The sequence below is a fragment of the Clupea harengus genome, chromosome 10, assembly GCF_900700415.2.
Source record: "Clupea harengus chromosome 10, Ch_v2.0.2, whole genome shotgun sequence".
Taxonomy (NCBI): domain Eukaryota; kingdom Metazoa; phylum Chordata; class Actinopteri; order Clupeiformes; family Clupeidae; genus Clupea; species Clupea harengus.
In genome coordinates, this window is record NC_045161.1 from 21,100,529 (window position 1) to 21,113,565 (window position 13,037).

At 47.8% G+C, this 13,037-nt stretch overlaps 1 protein-coding gene across 1 annotated transcript in view; it reads left to right on the forward strand.

The window, feature by feature from the left end:
* Positions 1 to 13,037, forward strand: part of sh3rf1 (SH3 domain containing ring finger 1) — a 51,024-nt gene that overhangs the window by 27,218 nt on the left and 10,769 nt on the right. The window contains 2 exon segments of the mRNA XM_031574364.2: positions 1,779 to 2,138; positions 11,932 to 12,042. Of these exon segments, the coding sequence (XP_031430224.1) occupies positions 1,779 to 2,138; positions 11,932 to 12,042 (471 nt within the window).

Below are 13,037 nucleotides of genomic sequence, written 5' to 3' on the forward strand. Positions count from 1 at the left end.
CTCTCTCTCTCTCTCTCTCTTTCTCTCTCTTTCTATGCCTTACGAAACCAAAAAAGCCCCACTCCGTTCCTAGGACCTTCAGGGGGGTAGAAGATGATTGTGGCCCATTTGGAGCCCTACCTGCCTGCGCGCGTCGTCGGCACGCAAGCACTAATGTAGTGAAAGAGCACCGGGAAAAACACCCTGAGAAAAGGAACAAATATATGGCTGTTGGAAATACCTGCCGTGGAAATGGCTGCAGCGATGGGGGCTGAAAGTGTTTTTGGAGTCGTACGCTTGTCATACAGAGAGCAGAAGGTGGTGGTGGGGGCGGCGGGGTGGGGGGCGCTCACAAAAGACAAGCAATTTACCCCAGCACCAGGCATTTTCCACCTGAATGCCTTCGTGAGGGGACAGGCTCTGACTCTGACGTCTCAGAGGGAGGAGAAAGGGAAGAGGGAGAAAAACATCTCGGCTATTTTCACCTGTTTTTCCACGGCTCTTTTGCGGAGTGAAAAAAGACGTAGGCTCGAATTAAGATGCAGCTCTGAATGGGTGACGCACATTTGGAATTGCTCGTCGTCAGGATGAAGTCTTTCCCTATTGAAGTGGGGAATTACTTAATGCCCTGATTTCCTCACCCATGTGTGTGCATTTAGGGGCTTTAACGGGCCACACTAAGGCTTTGTGCTTTCTAAACAGTGAATTTGAAACAGTGAGGTCTATTGTTATTGAATCATCTCACCACCTCAACGTTATTATCTGTGTAGAAGTTAACCCTGTGTACCCAGGGTCCGTGATGACGCATAGCCCTGTCAGTAATACTAAATGTAGTGCATTTATTTGAATGGGGCATCCCACTAATCTCTAGTTGCTCAGGTGGCGTTTTCGGGGCCTGAAGATAATAATCGTATTGAGTTGTAGGCTGTAACTTAGGATACGATATGCAAGAACATTTAAAGCTTCCTAGCAAGCAGCAGCGTTTTCATTCTCTTCGTTCTCATTTCTGCGTTTCCGCATGGACGCAGATGAACTTTCCAAACGTTGTCATGTGGATTGCGAATCTTGCTAAATGTGGAGGAGTGTGCGTAGGGAACTGCAGATGAACCCAAACGTGCTCGTCGTCTTGGCTGAGTAAAGTAAGCGTTACGCTCGGAGGCTTTCATTTTTCTTCCACAGCGAGCGCGAGCCACAGAGGTAGCTTGTAGCTGCAGGCGATTGTGTGTGTGTGAGAGTGTGTGTGTGTGTCGTGTCGCTCCCTCTGTCATTAGCTAAAGCCTTTTTAGTCTTTCTCTTTGATTTTGGCTTCACACATGAAAGAGACTACACCACCTCTCATCCCCCTCGCATCAGTGTTAAGTATCTTGCTCTGAAGTCACACAGGTTACTGAGGTGTTTTTTCTCTCTCTCTCCCTCTCTCTTTCTCTCTCTCTCCATCCCTCTTTCTCTCTCTCTCTCTCTCATCCTGTCTTTCTTTCACTACTTTCTTTCTTTCTTTCCATTGTTATCTCGTTCCTATCGGTCTTTTTTTAACCCCATATTCTTTGTCAAACTGCACCATTCTCTGACTACCCCAACACACACACACACACACACACACACACACTTTGTGGTTGTGTCTTGTCGAATGGTTGGGTCATTTTAGTTTGATGTTAATTTAACATAATTTGTAGAGTACATTTCTCCTCTCTTTGTAACTCCATTATTTATATATATAGATATATATTCCACACCTTTTCAGTCTGCTTCCTGTCCCTTAACTCCTGTGCAATTCTCTTTCTTTCCCTCCCCTCTCTCAGTTCAACACTGCTGCGCGGCAGCTTATTGAGCTAGACAAGCCCTCGGACGGGAGCGGGGATTCGGCGGGCGAGGGCCCCTCCTCTTCCTCTTCCTCCTCCTCCTCTTCGTCGTCCTCCTCTGCCGCCCCGGGCTTCCCTCAGGCCAACGGCACGCAGAAGCCCGGCGGCGAGAAGAAGAACACCAAGAAGCGGCACTCGTTCACCTCGCTCACCATGTCCCATAAGCCCTGCCTGGCACCGCCCCCACAGCGCCACTCCATGGAGATCAGCGGGCCCGTGCTCATCAGCTCCAGCAACCCCACCGCCGCCGCCCGCATCGGAGAGCTCAGCGGAGGCCTCTCGTCCAGCGCCCCCTCCCAGGTGAGAACCGCCACGGGCCTGACACTCAGCTGCTGTCACCTCAAGGGGAGTCTTGGGCTGGGAGGCATTGGTTGCACTCAGTTCCATTCCATACCATTCAAATGCATTCAGTTCCATTCCATTACATTCAAATGCATTCAGTTCCATTCCATTACATTCAAATGCATACAGTTCCATTCCATACCATTGTATTCCATTCCATACCATTGTATTCCATTCTTGGTTTAGATATTTACCAACTGACATTGACTCAAGGTGCTGTGGAGAGCCCAAGACCTGAACCCCTGTACTGGGAGCAAGGGTGGAGGTGATGCTGGCAAACCTCGAGCAGAACCCGGCTCTAAAAGGGGGGCCCATCTGCTTGATAGTGGCTCAGTGGGGATGGGAAGGGAGGGATGGTGTGAGGGACTGCGATAGCCACCCCATGATTTGGGAGGTGTGCTCCTGAATGAGGTGGGGACGAGGGAAGAAACGGGCAGGAGATGGCAGTCCAGTAAAAAAATATGGATTTATTTATTAATCCAGATGAGCTTAGGTTGTTCCCAAAATAAACCAAAATGGTTCCAGGCATAGAAAACTAGGATCCAAAACTAGGCACCAAGATCTATAACTTACAGAGACCGAGAACAAGAGGACAATGGATCCGTCATAGGAGAGTCCTTTAAAATGATAACACAGCGGCAGCTACAGTGAAGGAATGTTCTTTGACTTCTACCGTTACTGCAGATTGCAGTGGTATGAAATGTAATGGGCTCCAGAGGAAGGCGAATGCACAGCGTGGTGCTTGCTAAGACACTAGTTAAGCCAAACCACTTAGGTCAGTGGTTTATAATATTTATGTTCTCTCTCTCTCTATTGTAAGAAGCTTTGGATAAACATGCCTGCTAAATGAGAGAGGGAAAAAAAACTGTGGTATCAAAACCCTCCATGTAATTATTCTCTAATTAAAATGTTTTTAATGGCTCTACCCATTTACTGCTTAGTGCAAGCTTTTGCAATTAGCTTTTTATTTCTGTTACTCGTTTATGTCAGCGTATTATTGAGAGTGTGAGTTATATCTGATGGGCTTCATACTTACTTACTCTTCTCTCAGTAACACACACATACAGGTTAAAGGCTGTCCTTTAACACATACATGTACTCTCACCTCCGTAACACACACACAGGTTAAAGGCTGTCCTTTTAACATATACATGTACTCTCACCTCAGTAACACATACAGGTTAAGGACTCAGTCCGTCATTAACATTTGGAATATCAGAAAATTGAGTTCAAAGTTCAAAAAGTTCAAAGAGTTTCAACACTGGCAAGTTACAATTTGGGATAAAGAACTGTGTTTTTTATTTTTATTTTCAGAAAATTGAAGAAACAAAAAAAGGTGTTAGGACCAGGTTAGGATTTATTAAGATTTGTAGTGACTGATCCCGAGTTCTGTCTAGGTGACGACAAAGTGCTGCCTGATTGGCTAGTTGCCATGGGGTGGTGTCTGTAGGCTGTAGCCTATGAGAAGCAGCCTAGGCAAAAGTTATTTGTACAATAGCCAACCAAACTTTGTAAAAACTAAAAATCTTCAGCGTGTATTTGTGTCGCCATGTAAACCAGAAACATTATAGTTAATGGGCTAAACTGCAACTGATGGTTGCTACCCTTACCTCGTATTTAGAAAAAGGCCCTGCAGGCCTACAGTGTAGCCTAACTAGCATGCATGCTATCCTGTGCTGCTAATGGCACACTAAACCTAGGCTACATCAAGTCAGCAATTCGTAATCTTGGAGAGGATTTAGGCTAAATTCCTACAGATGAACTTCGGACGCGATAGGGGTGCTAGCACCTCGTTAATATAGCCTTCAGAAGTTTTGTACAAAGCTGAACACAGGTTTAAATATCTCATAGTTGCATCTGCGGTAGCTTCAAGTGGACAGTGGACTTGTGAATAGGAGGAGGATGAACGATGTGTTGTGATTGGCAGCATATATTGGTTTGGTGAAATATTGGTTTTGGCCTATATTGACGTGTCTACCCCCTCTAGTCCGTCAGTAAGTTTGTCTAGCCTACAGGAAGTTCTGGACATGTCTGCCAGCCTATAGTCTAAATAAATTCTCTATAAAATTACGAATAACGCTCTCGAATTCCTCTACATGACTGTAGGCCTGTTAGTGCAGCATCAGGATCTGATGCAGTAAGTTAGGCTAATTCACTGTACCCCTGCATGAGTTGTTTGTCTAGATATGGTTGAAGGGTAGCAACCTCGTCAGTTGCAATCATGGTTTGTTTACCATTATGTCTCTAGTTTAGCCTACACTTGACACCCACAAAACGATGGAGATTAATAACGTTTCTCCAGAGTTCGGTATTGTGTGTGTGTGTGTGTGTGTGTATATATAGCCTAATGTCTGCCAAGCCTAGCCTAGCATACTTCTCAGAGGATGGTTCTATAGATGGGTCTATAGCCTATCAGGCAACACTTCACCATCATCTAGGCGGAATTTGAAATATCACTACAATGTTGAATAATTGGAGTCTAACACCAATTTCTTTCCCCCAATTTCTCAATCTGGTGACAAACAGAAAATTAGAAAAACCACTTCAATATCCCAAATATCAATTTGTCAATACTGGAACAAAAATGAAACTTGAACTGGACTTTCTGTTTTTCCCAAGTGTTTGTTTGTGAACTCCTCTAATATCCTTCTGTTTGTGATTAGAAAAGTGAACTGATGAGTGTTCCACGGGCCAAAGGGCTGTCCTGGAGCGAACTCTCAGGAATGGGAGCGATGATGAGCTGCTGACACAGTGGGAGGTTACGGCTGAGGAGGGAGTGTTTGGGATGGGAGCGGTCATGAATGAAGGACCCGCTGGGAGAGAACAGCTGAGGGGGAGGCATGAACTCAAAAAGTTGACCCGAGATGAGGATTTTATTTTATCGGCGTCGTCATTATCATTTTTATGCCTCATGCTCTGCTTATGTCTGTTTAAAGAACAGAATCTCCGAGGTCTCCCTCAGGCCTAGACACACACTCAGACACACACATATAAACACACACATATAAACACACACACACACACACACACAGAGCGGCTAACAGTCCCAGTGGTTCCCCAGTTACATAACCAACACTGGGTAGAACAGAACACTGGGTGGAACACTGGGTAGAACAGAACACTGGGTAGAACACTGGGTAGAACATAACACTGGGTAGAACAGAACACTGGGTAGAACAGAACACTGGGTAGAACACTGGGTAGAACACTGGGTAGAACAGAACACTGGGTAGAACAGAACACTGGGTAGAACACTGGGTAGAACACTGGGAAGAACACTGGGTAGAACATAACACTGGGTAGAACACTGGGAAGAACAGAACACTGGGTAGAACACTGGGTAGAACAGAACACTGGGTAGAACACTGGGTAGAACACTGGGAAGAACACTGGGTAGAACAGAACACTGGGTAGAACACTGGGAAGAACACTGGGTAGAACACTGGGTAGAACACTGGGAAGAACACTGGGGAGAACACTGGGTAGAACGCTGGAAAGAACACTGGGTAGAACAGAACACTGGGTAGAACACTGGGAAGAACACTGGGTAGAACACTGGGAAGAACAGAACACTGGGTAGAACAGAACACTGGGAAGAACACTGGGTAGAACACTGGGAAGAACAGAACGCTGGGAAGAACACTGGGTAGAACAGAACACTGGGTAGAACACTGGGTAGAACAGAACACTGGGTAGAACACTGGGTAGAACACTGGGAAGAACACTGGGTAGAACAGAACACTGGGTAGAACACTGGGTAGAACAGAACACTGGGTAGAACACTGGAAAGAACACTGGGTAGAACAGAACACTGGGAAGAACACTGGGTAGAACACTGGGAAGAACACTGGGTAGAACAGAACACTGGGAAGAACACTGGGTAGAACACTGGGTAGAACACTGGGAAGAATAGAACACTGGGTAGAACACTGGGTAGAACAGAACACTGGGTAGAACACTGGGTAGAACACTGGGTAGAACACTGGGTAGAACAGAACACTGGGAAGAACACTGGGAAGAACACTGGGTAGAACACTGGGTAGAACAGAACACTGGGTAGAACAGAACACTGGGTAGAACACTGGGTAGAACAGAACACTGGGAAGAACAGAACACTGGGTAGAACACTGGGAAGAACACTGGGTAGAACACTGGGTAGAACACTGGGTAGAACAGAACACTGGGTAGAACAGAACACTGGGTAGAACACTGGGTAGAACAGAACACTGGGTAGAACAGAACACTGGGAAGAACACTGGGTAGAACACTGGGTAGAACAGAACACTGGGAAGAACACTGGGAAGAACAGAACACTGGGTAGAACAGAACACTGGGTAGAACACTGGGTAGAACAGAACACTGGGTAGAACACTGGGAAGAACACTGGGTAGAACAGAACACTGGGTAGAACAGAACACTGGGTAGAACACTGGGTAGAACAGAACACTGGGTAGAACACTGGGTAGAACACTGGGTAGAACAGAACGCTGGGAAGAACACTGGGTAGAACACTGGGTAGAACAGAACACTGGGTAGAACAGAACACTGGGTAGAACACTGGATAGAACACTGGGTAGAACAGAACACTGGGTAGAACACTGGGTAGAACAGAACACTGGGTAGAACACTGGGTAGAACAGAACACTGGGTAGAACAGAACGCTGGGAAGAACACTGGGTAGAACACTGGGTAGAACACTGGGAAGAACAGAACACTGGGTAGAACAGAACACTGGGTAGAACACTGGGTAGAACACTGGGTAGAACACTGGGTAGAACAGAACACTGGGTAGAACAGAACACTGGGTAGAACACTGGGTAGAACACTGGGAAGAACAGAACACTGGGTAGAACAGAACACTGGGTAGAACACTGGGTAGAACACTGGGTAGAACACTGGGAAGAACACTGGGTAGAACACTGGGTAGAACAGAACACTGGGTAGAACACTGGGAAGAACAGAACACCGGGAAGAACACTGGGTAGAACAGAACACTGGGTAGAACAGAACACTGGGAAGAACAGAACACTGGGAAGAACAGAACACTGGGTAGAACACTGGGTAGAACACTGGGAAGAACAGAACACTGGGAAGAACACTGGGTAGAACAGAACACTTGGAAGAACAGAACACTGGGTAGAACAGAACACTGGGAAGAACAGAACACTGGGAAGAACAGAACACTGGGTAGAACACTGGGTAGAACACTGGGTAGAACGCTGCTAAACCCGCTCCACTGCCCAGACCACAGTGTTAACACCAGGCCTGTCAAGGCAGCCGTGGCCTCAGATGGCTTTTGGCAGGGATGGGCAGGGAGAGGTGGAGAGCGGGAAAGACAGATCCAAACAGAACGTGAAGAAGGAGCGATTGCTGTATCTTATCTGCACTTGGGGCAGGAGGAGTTTTTCCAGCCAAACGTAGCCTGGGAGGAGGTCCAAGGGTGGGGGGAGGGGAACCAGTGTGGGAACATGCCGGAGGAAGAGAAAATTGGAGAAAGTTTGAGATAAATGTGGAATCAAAGTACTCCCCAAGAGCACGGTATGCAGAAGGAGAAAGGAGTAATTGGCATAACCAGAGAGAGAGAGAGAGAGAGAGAGAGAGAGAAAGAGAGAGAGAGAGAGAGAGAGGTGGAGGAGGAAGAAGAGATATGGAGAGGGCGAGGCGAGAGACTCCACACTAAGCCGGCCGCTCTGAGCCAAGGCAGGCCTGAACGGCTGCGGCTGCGCTGTCAATGGAATGAGCCGCTTGTTTCCCCAACCCCGAGTGGCCCGCGCCGACTCTCCCCTTCTGTCAGCAATTACCCAAACCTCTCTCTTTCTCTCCCTCCCTCCCTCTCTCTCTCTCTCTCCATCTCTCCCATCATTCTAACAAGGCCATCCCTTCGTCCAAGCTTTTGAAATCACGGATGCGTGACTACGTTCTTAGCTGCACCATAAAAGAAAAAAGCACCCTCTCCCTTTCGGCCAAGTCCCAGCGGTTTCCACGGCAACCTCACAGCCTAGGAATGACAACCACTCACAGCTGTTCCCCCTGGTTGCCAGGCGCTGAGGTCCCGTAGGGGAGGCCTGTCAGTGGAACACACAGAAGGAGAAGGGAGCAAGGATTGACACATGCCAACAAACAAGCTAACAGGGATGTCAAGCCGTGTGATAAATGGGGGACTCCGACGTGTGTGTGTGTGTGCGTGTGTGTGTGTGTGTATGCGTGTGCTGACTGTAGCATGTTGTTGCATCCAACCCCTCTCCTTCTGTTGGAGTGTGTTAGAGAGCCTCTCATCCAAGTCCAGTTGATGTTCGTAGCACTTGATGCCAACACGAGGCCTGCTGATCCCAATATGGTGTTGGTGAGAGGGGGAAAGAAGCCCTGATTGTGTTTAGGGATGTACTTGTTGTTTGTGTCAGTGAGTCCTGCCTCTGTGCTCCAGTGCTCTTAGAGTGTCAGAACACATAAGTCAGACGCAGCGCAACGCAGCGGACCACTCATATCTCACTCACTCACACCCCTCCCGTTCTCTTTCTCTCTCCATCTCTCTGTCATTCTCACACTCTCTTTTTCTCACTCTCTCCATCTCTCTCTGTCATTCTCACTCTCTCTCTTTTTCTCACTCTCTCCATCTCTCTCTGTCATTCTCACTCTCTCTTTTTCTCACTCTCTCCATCTCTCTCTGTCATTCTCACTCTCTCTCTTTTTCTCACTCTCCATCTCTCTCCATCATTCTCACTCTCTCTCTCTCTCTGGATCTCGCTCACTCCCTCGCTCCATCTCTCTATTCCTCTGTCTTTCATTAACTCTCTCTCTCTCTTCCTCTCTCTCTCTCTTTTACACATACAGTAGACTCTCTGTCCCACCCTCTTCTCTCCCCAGAGTGACTATCCATCATCCTCTCTGTTCTGCCTCCCTCTAGGCCTGATTGATGGAGGACCGTGACTTTTAAGCGTGGAGGGTGGCTGACCCAAAGACTCCCCTTCTTCTGTAGTAGTTTATATGCTCCATGCATAACTCTGGAGCTTTTTACCCTCGTCTACCCATGAAGCCCTGTCATGGGTATTTAGAGGTTAGGCCTTAAAAGGTGAAAGCTGAGTGAAAACACCGTGAAGAAGTATTGCATTGTGTGTGCGTTTGCGTTTTCAGATGCTGGTTAAGGTGACATGGGGTCAACACAACATATTCACTCTCTCTCTCTCTCTCACGCACGCACGCACGCACGCACGCACGCACACACACACACGACGTAAGCAACATTGCTCACTATTGTGCCTGTTCATGTCTAGGATGCTCAGTTGTAATGCTGAGCCCTTGGGCGTCAGGGGCAAATGAGAGGCCATAAAACACTGCTGCAGACGCAATGAAACACGGTCCCCCTGCACACGCACGCACACACACACACACACACACACGAACCCGTTTTTATTAACACTCCACAGAAGAGGGTTTTGTGTTTTCACTGTAACTGGCTGCTACCCAGGACGGTTTCAGAGAGGGGGGGGGGGGGGGGTTTAAACAACTTCACATCAGTTACAGAGTCTGACTGGAACGATAAAAAAAGGAGGCCATGATTACGGCGCTATTACAAAGCAGACACTTGAAACGCTGTCTGCAAGCACAGCGTTCACGCCCGTAAGACGAGCCCCTTTGGCTGCCGGTGTGGCTAAGATCTTCTGCTGGGTGGGATCTCCACAGTTATGGACGAGGCATTTATCATATTTACAACATGAAAGAGGACGAGATGTCCTGCGGGTGAGGTCCTTACATCCCCCCTGTCTCTTTCTCTCTCTCTCAGAGAGATAGATAGAGAAAGAGAGAGACCGTCTCGCTCCCATTCTTTGCAGTGTGCATTTTCTTTGAAGGGGTTTTGAGTCTTTCACTTTGAGCCTTTTAGATGTGGGCATCTGGGGAATTCTGGGAAGGGCCACACCCCCACACTGACCACTGCCTTTATTCTCCTCTTGGACAAAAGGGCTGAGAGGGGAGGGGCATGGGGAGCAGTGTGGAGGGGGGGGGGGGCATGGGGAGCAGTGTGGAGAGAAACTCCGAGGAGGGGAGGGGGGGGGCAAGATGAGACGAGACGAGACGGGAGATAAGGAGGAGAGTAGATGAGAGGAAGTGGAAGAACTGAAGAAGAAAGACTGAGGTGGAAAAAAAGTGAAAACACTCGAGACGATGAGTGATCTAGAAGGGGCACAGAAGGGGCATCCATGCCAACACTGGTAGAGTAGGTTTCCTGTGACTATTCTCTGGCTTCCTGTATTATCACTGCGGTTTCCTCCTGCTTATAGGCGCGTGAGGCCAGAGCTGTTTGATGCTGACCTTTAGTGGCTGGAGGCCAGAGGGGCACTGAGAGCATCTGAAGGGGCAGAAGGGCATCTGAAGGGGCACTGGGGGCATCTGAAGTGGCATTGAGGGCAGCTGAAGGGGCCCAGTGAGCCACGCTGGAAATGCTTCCCCTCCAGTCAGCCAGGGGTGGAAGGCTAGAACAGACCTCCATTAATGAACACATTTTGGTTTGTTTGTTTGTGTGGAAACATTTGGTTTGCCAGTATTTATAGCTGTGAGTAATGCTCGGACAGGCATGCACGCGAATGTGTGTAAACACAGACACAGACACAGACACAGACACAGACACAGACACAGACACAGACACAGACACAGACACAGACACAGACACAGACACAGACACAGACACAGACACAGACACAGACACAGACACAGACACAGACACAGACACAGACACAGACACAGACACAGACACAGACACAGACACAGACACAGACACAGACACAGACACAGACACAGACACAGACACAGACACTAAACGTACACAGACCACTAAACTGTACTCCCAATATAATGTGGCCTTCTGGGAGTAGGGTAATGATTCACCTTTAAGAGGTAGCAGATTCTGTAGCTGTAGAGTGTGATGTTTACCAAGCATCTCACTTCCTCTGTTGTCTCCATCTCCACACCCACGCACACAAAATCCATTTACAGTCCCTGCTTACCAGAGCTGATCAGGGCTCCTTTTGATTCCTACTTTGTATTCCAAATGTTTTTTAAGGTCTCTCCATTGCCCTCCCCAACTCTCTCGCTGTCTCTCTTTCTCTCTCACACACACACACACACACACACACACACACACACACACACACTCTGACACAGAGCTTGCATCAGTAATATAGAGTACTTTGATCTGTGCGTGGTTTTGTTGAGGAACGTGTTCTTTGTCATTCATATTTAATTAGCATAGGCTGCATTCCTGCGAGGCTGGCGCTCGGTCAGGTGGCACAGACTGCTACTCTTCCTCTGCGCACTCCTGTGGAAAAGCACATCGTCATCAGCACATTTCAGACAGTTTTAGGAAGATGAAGGAAAAAAAGATGTTTGAACATATTTTTCAACCTGTCTTCGAACATGTTATCATATTGGCCGTTGACGGTGAATGTGTTGGAGCTCACTAATTAAAGGAACATAACTTATCAAGCACAACACCAACTCTTTAGCCAAGCAAACATTGTAATTTAACTTTGAATATCTATGGAAAGCTGTGTTCATACATTGTAGATGAGTAGTGAAAATCTTGTCTCTCTCTCTCTCTTTCTTTCTATCTATCTGTTCATGTCAGGTTTTAGGCCTTTTTTTTAACGAGCAGCAGAAAGGCAAACGGGTTCTAATGCATAAACAAAGATCCGATGGTTTTGCTTGAGGTCAGTGAGGCTGGGGTCTGAATGTTTCTCCCCAATCTGTGCTTTGACAGGTACACATCTGCACCGCCGGCCTCATCGTCACCCCTCCCCCCAGCAGTCCAGTCACCACGGCGACGGTGTTCACATTCCCCCCGGAGACGAGCTACGCGTCTATCCCAGTGGTGAGTTACAAACACACACACACACACACACACACACACACACACACACACACACACACACACACACACATATATATTCTTTCCCTCTCTCTCTCACACACACACACACACACATTCTTTCCCACTCTCTCTCACACACACACACACATGCGCATAAACACACACACACACACACACACACACACACACACACACATGCGCATAAACACACACACACACACACACACACACACACACACACACACACACACACACACACACACAGACAACACCTCTCTGAAAAGAGATGTCCAGAAACTGTATATTCAGCTTGTGTGTGTATTCTTCCATCCCCCACTGAATGCACTTGATTGTATTGTAAGTGGCACCTGACCCCAGTATGACTATGGGAACGGCAACCTTTAATTCCACTCCAGAGACTGCCAGAGACTGCCCCCATCAAAACCATCCCCTCTGCCTCATCCACCTCGCCATGGTGTTTTCAGAGCGCATTCTTTCTGTGCAGCTGAGTGTGAACGTGTGTGTGTGTGTGTGTGTGTGTGTGCGCGCGCCCCTGTGTGTGTGTGTGTGTGTGCCTGTGTGTGTGTGTGTGTGTGTGTGTGTGCGCCAACACAAAAGGTTGAGCTCCCTGGTTCACCAGGGAAGTCTACATGATGTTTTTGCTCAGATGAGTCCTCCCGCCTGCGGGCAATCTCATTATCTCAGCTCCAGCGTCAGCAGTGAACTGGGAAAACACACACACACACTCTCTCCTTCTCCCTTACACACACACTCTCTTACACACACACACACACACACACAAACTCTCCTTCTCCCTTACACACACACACACTCACACTCTCTCTTACACATACATACACACACACACACTCTCTTACACACACACACACACACACACACACACACACACACACACACACACACATATGCAAACACACTCATACTCTTTCTCTCTCAAACACACACTCATAATTATTCACTTAGTGATTTAAAAT